This window comes from Nicotiana attenuata, chromosome 5 (assembly GCF_001879085.1).
Source record: "Nicotiana attenuata strain UT chromosome 5, NIATTr2, whole genome shotgun sequence".
NCBI classification, from domain to species: Eukaryota; Viridiplantae; Streptophyta; class Magnoliopsida; order Solanales; family Solanaceae; genus Nicotiana; species Nicotiana attenuata.
In genome coordinates this window covers 48,343,503-48,357,845 of record NC_031993.1, presented here as the reverse complement: position 1 = coordinate 48,357,845, position 14,343 = coordinate 48,343,503, and the positions used below count along the sequence as shown (strand labels likewise).

Sequence of the window (14,343 nt, the reverse complement as noted above, 5' to 3'; positions counted from 1 at the left end):
GAAAGTTTACTATTTTTGTTTTTATTTTTTTGTGCGACAAGAAAATTGTAACAAAAGAATAACTCAATTTTATCTATATATCACGCAAATTATATATTTATCTTTGTGACAAAAAAGTCTTTCCAACTTTGCCTAATTATTAACTTCTCTCCTAATAACTTTCTATGGTATTTAAGTATACATGAGTGTTTTTTTAGTTACAAAAATAATTTAGTGATTTTTGCGACCAAAAAATGATTTAGCAACTTTAATGCAATAGCGTAAAAAAATGAGTGATCGTACATAAAATTAACCTAATTTTTGTCATGCTAATACCAAGGGTCAAATTGGGGAATCCATTCTGAATGTATTAACGGGAAAAAATAAAAAAAAATTAAATAAAGGAGAAAGAGAGAAAATCATCATTAATTTACAGACGACTGAGAAAGACAACTCCAATCACCCGGTAATAATGAAAATAAAAATCGCCCGTTAATACTTTGAGGAGGCCAAAAGAAATAACAGAAAGAAAAAGTTTTTTCTTTTCTTTGCTTTTAGTCACTATCTCACTCTCCATTCCCCTGTCCCCGTGGAGATATCATAGATGTGTACTATGATGATATTAAAGTATAAAAAAAGAAGAAAAAGAAAAGGACCAAAAGCTAGAAATAATAATCAAATGAAAAAAAATGAAGAATTAGGAGAAATTAGATCCAACAACCAAAGACTCACATATGCATAGTGCAATCCTTTCTAAATTCCCCATGCTTTCTTCCCCTTTTCACCCCAATATTTCCCATTTTCTCCATAGCAGCAGCAAAAGCTTGAAAAAACTTATGCTTATCCTTTGCAAAATCTTGAACAAAAGACTTGGTTCTAGGGTCCAAAGACAAAGCTTGATCAGAAGCTAGCAATCCCAACTTAGCCTCCAAATTCCCATAATAAGCATTATCAAATGAGAAAGGAGTTGTCACATCAAATGGTGCTACAATATCAACATTGCCACCAAATTGTGGACATGACATTTTGAGTGCCTTGAGAAGCCTAGGATCCATATAAGGGTCAGGTTTCTTGGTCCCTTTGTAGTCATAGAGTCTGTTCACAAATTGTTTGCAATGTGCAAAACCAATGGTGTGTGCCCCGGAGAGAACCACGAGGTCTTCTGGTGTGAGTCCTTTTGAGGAAAAGATTTTCAAAAGATGGTCCACTGTTGAGTTTGATTGGGGAAGATTTTGATGCACTCTTGATGCCTTTGATATTTTTCCGTCCCATCTTCCTTTCTTCACTTGATAATATGGTCCTCCAACCTATTCAAAGCATATAAATTAATATGACATTAGGCTATAACATATAAATTTATATAATTAGATCTCTTATAAAGTAATTATAAGTAAATTTTTATAATTAACATTAGTTAATAATTTTGTAGAGACGATATTTAAATGCTATTACACATGTTAAATTACACTAATAGTATACAAATTTTTGATGCCATTAAAGTATAATAACTTAAATTTATTAGGAAATTCATTCAATTATATACACTGATGATATAAACAATTTTGTTACATAATGTGATTTGATATACGGCAACAACAAAAAATGCATCCCGGTATGCGGTGTGTCCGGGGAAGGGTCGGACCACAAGGGTCAGTCTTACCCTGCATTTCTCCATGAGGCTATACACGACAACAGATCATTGTAGTTAATTTACAAGTAACCCTATACTGTCAATGTCTATAAAACTTGCTAATTTTCCAATTTCATGAGATTATAATATTCCATTGCCGTAGTCTATTGTTGTTTGGCCGATCAGAAGTCAATGTGGAGCAAAAGGTGACAACAGTTGGTGGGACAATTCTAACGATTTGCCCCTTCTTCAAATCATACAGTGTGGCTCTCAAAGAAAGACAAGTCAAAACCTTGTTATTATCCCAAGAATTCATTTTGGAGCCCACGGAATTACATTAAAATATGTAGCTCACATGTATGATCAGGTCTTTACTATCAAATGAGCCATGTTTATTGCAATTTTGTACATTAGCTTGGAGAAACTCAAATCTTCTGAAACAACATACAATATATAGATGACAAATGTGACCTTTGTCTTGCTTCTCATTACATAATCATGCCAAAACTTGGACAGCTATTTTGAGCTTTTATATGTAAAAAAAAATCACGATTTTGGACTTTTGTTCCCTATATATTAATCATTCGAGAACCGTTTGATTCTTCTCATAAAATTTGGATAGAGGGATAAGACATCTTGATATCACGCATTAGATTTCTGCAGATGACATGAGAAGGAGACAATTTCGATGAAAAAGAAACAGGCCAAATGACTCTTTCCTTTTTATTTTGTGGTGCCTTACATACGAAATTAGGTACGAAAAGAAAAGGGGCAATAGGGCCGAGGAAGCGAAAAATAGGAATAAGTTAAGAACTGTACATCTATTGGAGAATAACGTAAAACTACCAACTTTGACATATTAACATCATTTAACTATTGAGAAATAATTCAAGATACTCATGTATTTTGATTCGGGACTTTTTCTTACTTTAAATAAGAGGTAAAAACTTCTAAATTTATTACTCCCTCTTGTCCATAACAAATGATTTTTTAGTCTTTGACACACCACTTAAGAAAATACGAATTTCTAGAGAGACAAAAAGTATTCACTAAATTACCCTTAATTTATTGTTACCTTGACATATTGGGATATCTAAATAAGGGTAACAAAAAGGCTAAAATGTCACTTACTAAGGATGGGAGGAGTATCCATTTTTTTTAATTAGCAAAAAAACATAAAAATGTGAAAAAATGGGAATATAGCACATTATTATCTTGGAAAGTGACGAACTTATGAGATAATCAACAACCTAAACATCTGAACCAGGTCACTTTGTCTTCGTGGTTGGGGCTTTCTTAAAGTATGAATTTTAGCCACAGACTTTCGAATTTTGAGAATTCTGAAGTTGCATGTGAAATGCTAATCAAGAAAAACCTTAATCTTCTGGTATTTAAACTGCTGACATAAAAAAAAAAAAAAAATGCTGACGGACTGAAACCCAAAAACCATCCCACGAAAATACTCTTTTTCTTCTTCTACAACGTTAGATGAGGACCATGATTACCATGACAATGGAGCTATGCCACTTAAATTAGTAGACTAATTTCTGAAGTATTTGATTTACTTACTAAGTGGACAAAATCTCTGGTAGCAATGGCAAGAATGTCTGCACATGAAACAACACCGGGACACTTGCTTTCCACCACAGCTTTGGCTTTGTTTATGCCCTCAAATGCCTCCTTAGCTAAATCCTTGTTATCTTCTGCATCTTTCTCTGCTAATTCCTTGCTTCCTGGTTTAGTTGATATCAATATTGACCCATCACACCCCTGCATTCAATTACATAAACATAATGAAAAACAATTCACAAGCCAAAATGTAGCACAATGAGAATTCATATATTTTTTTTAAATGTCTAGATCAACTTGGTATAGCTCGAATATTACATTAAGTACCTGCATACTATCTCACACACCAATACAGGTACCAAATACTTCTGTCCACTAAGACTTACGCAGACAGAAAGAAATCATTTAGAATTTGAACCTAGCACATATAGAATTCATATTCTGGTGAAAGAAGCTACTAGTAGATTATAGGAATTGTGACTTACTTCAACAAAGCAATCATGAAAGAAGAGGCGAATGGTGGCTGGGCCAGAGGCCGGGGCATCTTTGAACATCTGGGAGGTTACTGAGCCAACGAGAATTTCAACTTTAGGACAAGTCTTGGCATAGTAATTAACGGTGAGTTGTCGAGGCTGTCGTCGGAGGGTGGCATTGATGGATGGGGAGTTGAGCAAAGAATTGGAGGAATGTAAAATGAGGAAAAAGAAGAGGAGCATAAAAATGGTGAGAGGAGAAGAAGAAGAAAATGCAGAGAAAGACATGGTCAATTGGTTTAGTGGGCTAAGACAAAATAACAAACAGTAATGGAGAAGTTGTATATAGGAAAAATCGAAAGGTGACTGCTATAGACAGACAAGAAGTAGCCATGTTCCAAAGAGAATCATCACCCGTGAGAAGATGCCCAATATAATATTCTACATAAATAAATATGATAGCGGACAGAAAATGATCAGGTGAATATTTCTCAGCCTATTTTTCATTGCTTTCCTCTTTTGTAACGGTAGTTAGTGAAATTGTGATCATTGTTGAATAATGTAACTTTTATCCAAATACATACTACTTTTTTATTTATATGTATCGACCACTTAAGTAGTTAAGCCAAGCCGAGTGATAATTGTTTAACAAGGGTCAGTTAATCTCCAGTACCTCGACTGGACCACACGAGCAATTTTTACGAATTTATTGACGCTCCTTGATTACTGCTTAGTAATAAATCAACAACTCTTTCATCCACTTGGCTGATTTACTTCTTATAATTAATACTTAGTGGGTGTTCGGACATAAGAATTGTAAAATTTCAAAAAAATGAAAATGATATTTGAAAATTAGAGTTGTGTTTGGATATGAATATAATTTCGCGTTATTTTTGAATTTTTGTGAGTAATTTTGAGTCAAAATTTTAAAAAATAGTTTTTTGGAGTTTTTAAATTTTTGAAAAATTCCAAAGTTCATTTTCAAGTGAAAATTGAAAATTTTATGGCCAAACACTGATTTAAGAAAAAACGAATTTTTTCGAAATACGTGAAAAAAATTTCATGGCCAAGCGGACCCTTAGTATTTGCTTTTTCTTCTTCTTCTTCTTCTTTTTTTTATTTTTTTTTTCGGGGGTGGGTGGGGGGGGGGGGGGCAAAGGGGATGAATCGTACGTACCATCGGATGGGCAGTGCTGTTACAGAGGACCTTAAAGTTATGTTGTGCACTGGATAAGTAAAAAGGCAAATAAAAGGTGAAAGATGAGTGGAACAGTGACTAAGGTTTGGGTTATAAGCACAAAATTTTAATTGATTTTGCTTTCTATGGAGAAGAAAAGAAAGGGTGAAACTAGGTGTCTGATGTATTCAGTCAAGCATGAAGTAATTCTAAATGATATGTCCATGTGCAGTTGATTGTTAATTCTTTTTCATGTTATCTTTTCAAGGCCAATGTTTTGACCCCTTTTTAATTACTCCATTATTTTATAAATAACCAACACCATAAAAAGAGGTAGACAAGACAGAAACTAAAGCAAAAGCAACTTGTATTTCAAGCAAGAAGCAGTTTGGCTCATGATTGTCCCTTCCGTTTCACCATCTAACGGCCCTAAAAATAATGAGTCTTGGAACTACAAATTAATTTTTTGAGTTTTTCCTCTGGGGTTTGCTTTAGTGAAACTATTTTCGGTGTTTTTATGACTTATGAGAGAGCCGGTGTGTTTTAAAGAAAAACTATTTTTACAATATGTTGGTTTTAGTAGCACTACTCTTGTATTCTAATATTGTAGATTTCTATCTTTATGTTATCTTTTTCGCTTTATTCTCGTTGTTTCTTGTTGTTATTGTTTTTTTCTTATTTTTCCTCGTGCCAAGTAGACTGCCAAAGGTGTACTGAGAACAGTCTCTCTACAATGTCTTCGTGCTATCTACCCTCCACACACCCCACTTATGAGATTATAGTGAGTTTGTTATTGTTGCATGTTTCCAATTGGACCTACCAACCGAAGCATTCAAAGGAGTGACATAAACGTTAATGAAGTGAGCGAAAATCATGAGCGAAAACCATGATAAAAAAATTAGATGATTTCTTTCAATTTGCCCAAGTGGTCACATATATTTGATATAGATGCCTATGAAAAATAGCAGTTTCGTATTTTTTAGTAAGAAAAAATATTCGCAACAAAAGGAACTCCATTTCAACATTAGCTAAAGTAGAATTCTGGAAAGACCTTTTTGTGGCTCACTTAAATGCCTTAAATGTAGAGCATGTGCAAGTGCAAAAAGGGATCTCATCTTTACACAAGTCAGCCATTAATAAACGACACCCTCTTTACATTTGTGTTTAAAATTCTGTCATCCCTTTCTTGATATCACTAGCTTTCTACCAGAAATGTGCTGAGTAAAAGCTGTGGACCATGCACTTCAGTCTTCATACCTCTCATGCCAAGCTTTAATGGGGAAAGAACTATCTACATTTTGTGGCCCTGAAGAAGGAGAATTAAAAAAAGTCCCTCTCAAGTATCAAATATTTGTTTCCAAGTGAGTGACCATTTTGTGAAAAGTACAATATATTTTTTACTTTCATATTGCCATGATCATTCCACTTTGCCTATTCTTTGGGCCACAAGTTGGAATCCTATAATCGGTTTTAAAGATGAGGCTAAAGATAGAGACAATTCTTGCTTAAAGTAGCTCAAACACACATTTACACACATTTGAGTCTGAGAACATGAGAAAATCGATCTAGATTTGAGAAATTAATGTTAGGGTTCATGAGATAGAAGAGAAAAAAAATAGATCTTTCTAGATCTGATTGTGAGGAAATAACCCCGATGGGCTGATTCGGGTCCACCCTGTTAAAGTTGTACAACATCAGTTTCATTTAGTGTTGACTAAGTCTGTAGTATAGCTAGTTTTTAGCTTCAAGTTGTTATTTTGTTATTGTTAGTTGCAAATATTTTTCCTAGTTTCTAGAGTTCAGATATCTTTTCCTAAAGTTTAGGAGAGTTTGTTTAGTGGGATAACAGGTTCAAGCTAATTTGTAAGCCTATGTAAGGCCATCAGTGAATTGAATAAACCATCCAACTATTTTCTTCCACAAAAATTTCAATTCTACTTCCAGTTATTCTTTCTAATGTTGAGCTTGCAATTCTATTTTGATTCTTCATTTGGTATCAGAGCCAGCACAATGACTGATCTTCAAGTAGTTGGCGGAATCAAAAAGCTCAATAATCAGAATTACAATACATGGGCAACATGTATGATGCCTTATATGCAGGGCCAAGATCTTTGGGAAGTGGTCAACGGAAGTGAAGTTACACAACCAGAGGCGGAGGATGGGAATGGAACCTTGCGGAAGTGGAAGATCAAAGCAGGCAAAGCAATGTTTGCTCTCAAAACAACAATCGAAGAAGACGTGTTGGAGCATGTCCGTGATGCTAAAACGCCAAAAGAAGCATGGGACACACTTGCTGCACTTTTCTCAAAGAAGAATGACGCAAGGCTGCAGCTTTTAGAGAATGAGCTTTTATCAACAGCTCAACGTGATATGACGATTGCCCAATACTTCCATAAAGTAAAGTCGATATGCCGTGAAATTTCAGATTTAGATTCAACGGCTCTAATTGGGGAAACCACGATAAAAAGAATAATTATCCATGGTTTGAGGCTTGAATATAGAGGTTTTGTTGCTGCAGTACAAGGATGGCCAAATCAACCATCATTTGTGGAGTTCGAGAATTTGCTTGCTGGCCAAGAAGCCATGGCGAAGCAAATGGTAGGAGCTTCGGTGAAGAATGAAGAAGAAGCTCTCTACACCAACAAAGCCAAGAACTTCAAGCAACATACTGCTAGTAGTTCTAAAAAGAGCAATTTTCATAGAGATGGAAATTCACGCTCAAGGGGAGCTTTGAAAATCACGGGAACAATAGAAGATTTGAAGGGAATTATCACCATTGTGGAAAGAAGGGTCATATGGCAAAAGACTGTTGGTCCAAGAAGAAGTCTGTGGAAAGTAATGCTGCTACGTCAAATTCAAATGAGAAAAGCGAAGAAGATTGGGATGCTGAAGCATTTTTTGCTAGAGAAGAGGAAGATTTAGCACTCATAACAACAATATCTGAATCAATTGATCATGAGAACGACTGGATCGTTGATTCGGGTTGTGCAAATCATATGACGGGTGATAAGCAAAAGTTGCAGAACTTGACAGCATACAATGGAAGTCGTGTTGTGGTGACGGCCAACAATTCAAGGTTACCGATTGCTCACATTGGTAAGATGATAGTTTCTCCTCAACAAAGTTCCAGCCAGATCTCACTTGATCATGTTTATCATGTTCCAGGTATGAAGATGTCATGACCCATTTTCTGAACAAGTCGGGACCGGCACTCGATCACTAAACATGACCGAGTGAATCATCTCTGCTTATCAAATGTATTATAACTCCAAACTTTATATGCAACAAGGCAATACTCTAACCAAATACTTGTTCTTAATTCTTGGTAGTGGGTACTTGTTCTTAATGGTAACTTTATTCAACTGCCGATAGTTAACACGCATTCTAAGAGACCCATCTTTCTTCTTGACAAACAGGACCGGGGCACCCCATGGTGAAACACTCGGTCTGATGAAGCCCTTGTCAAGAAGGTCTTTTAAATGTTCTCTCAACTCATTAAGTTCTACTGGAGCCATCTTATAAGGAGGTATAGATATGGGCTGAGTCCTGGCATGAGATCAATGCCGAAGTCTATGATTCTTTCGGGAGGAAGTCCGGGAAGGTCATCTGGGAAAACTTCTGGAAATTCTCTAACAACTGGCACTGACTGAAGAGCTGGTGGTTCTGATTTTGGATTAATAATGTGAGCCAAATAGGCGAGACACCCTTACCGATAATTCGTGTGCCGTAAGTAAGAATAAACTTACTACAAGCGATGCTGAAACTCTTCCACTCTAAAGCTTCTTCATTAGGAAAATGGAACCTGACTATCTTGGCATGACAATCTAATATGGCATAGCAGGAGGATAACCAATCCATACCCATGATCACATCAAAATCCACCATTTCTAACTCTATGAGATCGTCTTTGGTGTTGTGACCTTGGACTGAAACTATACAACCTCTATAGACTCTGGTGACTTTCACTGACTCACCAACTGGAGTAGATACTAGGAATGGCTCACTAAGTTGTTCAGGTTCTAGTCCGAGGTTAATTGCAAAGTATGGAGTCACATATGAAAACGTTGAACCTGGATCCATTATGGCATAAGCATTATGTGAGCAGACTAAAAGTATACCTGTAATAACTTCTGCAGATGCCTCTGCACTCTGACGATCAAGTGTAGCAAACAAACGGGGTTGTCCCCCTCCCTGAGTAACTCGGTCTGCACCTCTGCCTGCTCCATGCCCGGTCTGATTATGAGAACCACGAGCCTGCGGTGGTGCAACTGCAGTAGCTGAGGAACTAGATAGACGAGTTGATCCACCACTGAAATTATGTCGCAACTTTGGGCAGTTGGCCTTTATATGACCAATGTCTCCACAAAATGGTAGCAACCATGAAATCCGAGCTTGCACTGACCTGAATGTTTCTGCTTACATGTACCATAAAGACCTTGTTGATGTGAATGTTGCTCAGCATGACTCTGGCTATGTGAGGATGATGTCCTAAAATTCTGATTCTGGCGAGACTGATTTCCATAACTCTGAGTACGTCTGAAGGAAGACCCACCGCCTGACTGATGATTGGACTGAGCTGGTGCCAATGACTCCTTATTAGAGGAATCCCTTCCACCTCCGCTGGATGTACCATTAAACCTGCCCGTTGTCCGGGCTTTCTTGTTATGCTCTTTTTCTTCTCTCCTTAGTTGTCTGTCCTTTTCTAAGTGCTTGGCAAATCCCACAACAGAGGAGAAGGCTTTCATCCCTACTGCTGCAGCTGATGTCGTATCCTTAATGTGGTAAGCTAAACCGCCAACAAACCTGCGAATCTTTGCTTTTTCTGTCCTAACCATGTGAGGAGCATGCTTAGCTAACCTTATGAATTCCATGTAGTACTCTTGCACACTTTTATTCCCTTGTTTGAGCTGTTCGAACTCTGTATCCTTAGCTTCCCTATCCTCTTCTGGGATAAAGTTAGCCATGAAGGCCTCTTCAAATTCTTCCCAAGTAGGTGGACCATCATCTTCATCTCTTTCCTTTTCCCACATCTCAAACCAAGCGCCGGCCACATCTCTAAGCTGGTAAGCAACTAGCTCCACAGCTTCATCATCAAATGCTTTCATCACTCGGAGAGCTTTCTTGACACCCTCTAGCCACAACATTAGATCTTCATCAACTATAGAACCCTGGAACACTGGAGGAGTCAACTTCAAAATTTCATTCACTCTTGAGGACTCAGAATTGTTCTGTCTATTTGATTGAGGTGGAATATCATCTCTTCTCTCGTTTTGGTTTTCCATAAAGGCTTTAAACATCTCCATAGCACTGTTGACAGCATTAAACATCTAACCCACCTCGGGAGATATAGTTGCCTGAGCCGGAGCTTCCGTTGGGGCGGTACTGGATCCTGAGGTACTGGATCATCATGCTCCACCCATTCTTCTTGCTCAACCCGGGGTACTTGGACTCCCTTTGCGGATTTTCCCCTCCTTTTCTGAGTCGAAGCCTTCTTAGTTCTACCTTGAGCCACAATAGTAGCGATAGTTTCTTGAGCAGCATCCTGAGTGTCAGTGTCAGAGTTGCGAGTACAAGCCATTTCTGTGAGTTTTGGAGAAACGAATAAATTAGATAATTTCTTAGAGGTAGACTCTACTGCATGATCAAAAGTATGAAAAAAAATAGATTATTCCTAAATGCTTGTAGCCTCCTGTTTATAAGTATGGCGCGCTTCATACACATAAACAAGACTCTACTAACACGGCTTCATAGACCCCTAGGACTCCATAAACCTGAGGCTCTGATACCAATTTTGTCACGACCCATTTTCTGAACAAGCCGGGACCGACACTCGATCACTAAACATGACCGAGCGAACCATCTCAGCTTATTAAATCTATTTTAACTCCAAACTTTATATGCAACAAGGCAATACTCTAACCAAATACTTCTGTTTAATTTAAACATTTAAGTAAATCAACTCCAAAACTTTATTCATAGTAACCAAGAAATACTGCTAAGTTATTATCAAAAACATCTGAATCCTAACCCAACGACTATGTCTATGAAGCCTCTACTGATAAACTGACACACTGCTCAGGACATGAGATTTCCTGGCCAGTTCTCTAAGTAACAAAGAAATAACTAAATAAAGATGACTCTAAGGAATACTCCACGAACAAAAGCGGAGCTCACCAATAGCACTGGACGAGAAGGAAGTCCTAACTCGTAGCCTGCTCGCCTGCAAATCCGGTTCCTACGTTGTACCGCAGACCAACGTAGGTTCCCAAAAGAGAACGTCAGTACCATCCATTATACTCAGTGAGTGTCAACAACATGGGGTGAAACTCTAATAACATATACATTACGAGCAAAGGTTCTAAAGGCATGTAAAACATAAAGCTTATAAGAATAATTCTAAATAATTTCATAATAGCAGTTTATGAATATTCTAAAAGAAATTCTTTTCTTTTCTTTCTAAAAAAGAATTCTTCACTTTATACTTTGGGAGTTCCAACTATCCTGACTTAATTCTGTCTCAGTCACCGTGTGATCGGCACGGGTTCGATCCCAACCTGATCGAATAGGCCCAATCCACGAGGTGCCACTTGCTTTATGGTTCTCAGCGCTCATGTATCATACCTTAGCATGGCTAAGTAAATTCTTAGCAATGAGACCCTCGGCTCGTGTGCTCCCAACTTTGGCACAAGTAGTTTCAGGAAGTCAACGCCTTGGTCACGACCCTCGGCCTGTACGATGACCCCTTCTCAGAATAAAGGATACTCCCAAAATTCTTTTCTTTCTAAAACTTCTTCTTGTGACTTTTCAAGTCTAAATCTTTTCTTTATAAAACATCATGTACATGCTCATGCCGGTATCCTTAAATGTAAAGTATGGCATAAGAATGAAATAAACATGTAAAAGTATTTCTAAAGATTCTTTCTTCTTCATAAATTTTCAACATGAAAATAACATATAAGAATAACACAAGAATCTAAAAATTTAAGCACCTATATCATAATAAATTATCTAAACTTTTGCTAGAATAATTCTAAGTTAATAGGTACTCATTCGCTCCAATTAAGTAAATATAAACTCTTTTAAGCAATTCATGAAACACCTTGTATGCGTGCTTTTGTGAGTTAAACCACTTTAGTAAAGGGTTATATCAACTCACCTCAAAACTTCTCGAGCCAATACGTAGGCCCCAGTCCAATTGACACTAGTCAAACAATGGATTCTACAACAACGAGTGCATTTTAATTAATTTTAAAGTTTCGCACCTAAACACGGAACTTTACTGTTGATATAAAGAAAGAAAGGAATAACTATTCAGTTCTTACCTATTACTACTGTAGGGTAATTGACAATAGGGAATTTTATATACCTGAGTTCAAGAATTAGTGATTTGTAAAGAACCCTAGATTTTTCGTTGCCTGCGTGATAAGAAGCCTCTGTTTCGTGAGCAAACTGTTCTTTTTCGTCTAAGCTTTTGCCTTCCGTCGTTTTTGATAATGACAGAACGAACGTTCTGTTTCTCTTTGAGGCTTGGGGCCTTTTTGTTTTCCACAGCCCTTCTATGGGCTTTTAGCCCTTTTTCCTTTCTTCTTTTTTTTTCTTTTTTTTCAAAACTTAATTAATAATTAATATACGCACTTTTAAAAATTAATAATATTTTCCTAATTGTATATCCAATTATTTATAAATAGAAAAGTAACTCAAAAATCAATCACAAGGAATTAAATCCTTAATAGAAGTATAATTTAAAATAAAAAAAGATTAAATTAAATTCTATATTTAGCGCGTCTTGAAACTTTTATAGATTTGAGGAGTGTTACACAAGAAAAACTTGCTTTCAGTATCACAATTAACATCATCTGAAACTATGTTCTGTTCGGTCCTCATGATGTGATGGTATATCGTGATCTCAAGAACTTAGAAATCCAATTATGAAGGGGCGTAAATCAGAGTCGGTTTATGTAATGTCTGCGGAGTCAGCATATGTTGAAAAGACTAGAAAGAACGAGACTGCAGATTTGTGGCACATGCGATTGGGTCACGTGAGTTATTCCAAACTAAGTGTGATGATGAAAAAATCATTGGTCAGGGGTCTTCCTCAACTTGCAGTAAGAACAGACACCATTTGTGCGGGCTGCCAATATGGTCAAGTGCATCAGTTGCCTTTCCAAATTTAAAGCTGAGGAACCGCTAGCATTAATTCATTCTGATGTATTCGGACCTGTCAAGCAAGTGTCCATTGGTGGGATGAAATATATGATGACCTTCATTGATGATTTTTCCAGGTATGTGTGGATTTATTTTTTAAAGGAAAAATATGATTCGTTTTCAAAGTTCAAAGAGTTCAAAAAGGATGTTGAAGCAGAAGTTGGTAAGAAAATTCTTTGCTTGCGAACTGACAATGGTAGGGAATATACCTCAAACGAGTTTGCTGACTTCCTTCGAGAGTGTCGAATACGTCATCAGTTCACATGTGCAAACACGCCGCAACAAAATGGCGTAGCAGAAAGGAAGAACAGACACTTAGCAGAAATCTGTCGGAGTATGCTTCACGCGAAAAATGTTCCAGGACAGTTTTGGGCAGAAGCAATGAAGACTGCAGCTTTTGTGATCAATAGACTTCCTCAACAAAGGTTAATTTTTCTTTCACCTTTTGACAAGTTGTGGAATATGAAATCTAATGTCAGTTATTTGCGAGTGTTTGGATGTGTGTGCTATGTTTTTATAGCAGATCATCTACGTAGCAAAACGGACAAGAAAGCTGTCAGACGTATTTTTGTGGGCTATGACAGTCAAAGAAAAGGGTGGCGATATTGTGATCCAACAACAGGAAAGTGTTACACTTCTCGGAATGTAGTATTTGATGAAGCTTCTTCATGGTGGTATTCAAATAAGGAAGTGTTTCCCGACTGAGATGTTTTCAAGGATGTGCTGGAATCGTCCCAGATTCAGTTGAGTGTAGATGAAGCTGAAGGTGCAACTTTTGAAGGTAATGTTGAAGAAGACGTGACTCAAAGTCCTTGGCAATCTGGTGTATACCAACAACCAGGTGAAGAAGGCGAGCCTAGTAGCGTAGCTGCACCACCCACACTCAGAAGGTCAATAAGGATCAAAAAGACAAACCCGAAGTATGCCAATACTGCCACAGTTGAAGAAGCAAATGCGATAGAACCTGAGACATTTGAAGAAGCATTTGAAGATCCAAGGTGGACTAATGCTACGGAAGAGGAAATTGCAGCATTAGAACAAAATCAAACTTGGGAGCTTGTGCCAAAGCCAAAAGATGTGAAGCCTATATCTTGCAGATGGATTTATAAAATAAAGCGTCGGATAGATGGGTCGATCGAGAGGCATAAAGCTCGTTTGGTAGCTCGAGGATTTACTCAAGAATATGGTTTGGACTACGATGAAGCTTTCCGCCTAGTGGCAAAGTTTACAACTGTGCGAGTCTTACTTGCACTTGCTGCTAGCAAATATATTTGTGGCAGATGGATGTAAAGAATGTGTTTCTACATGGA

The 14,343-nt window shown here is 37.2% G+C and overlaps 1 protein-coding gene across 1 annotated transcript; it reads right to left on the bottom strand.

The window, feature by feature from the left end:
- LOC109225801 (peroxidase 19) lies at nucleotides 499-4,167 on the bottom strand. Its single transcript, XM_019390584.1, has 3 exons — nucleotides 3,664-4,167; nucleotides 3,179-3,379; nucleotides 499-1,286 (listed from the first exon to the last, which is right to left on the bottom strand). The coding sequence occupies exons 1-3, from the start codon at nucleotides 3,937-3,939 to the stop codon at nucleotides 708-710; spliced, it is 1,056 nt and encodes a 351-aa protein (XP_019246129.1). The 5' UTR covers nucleotides 3,940-4,167; the 3' UTR covers nucleotides 499-707.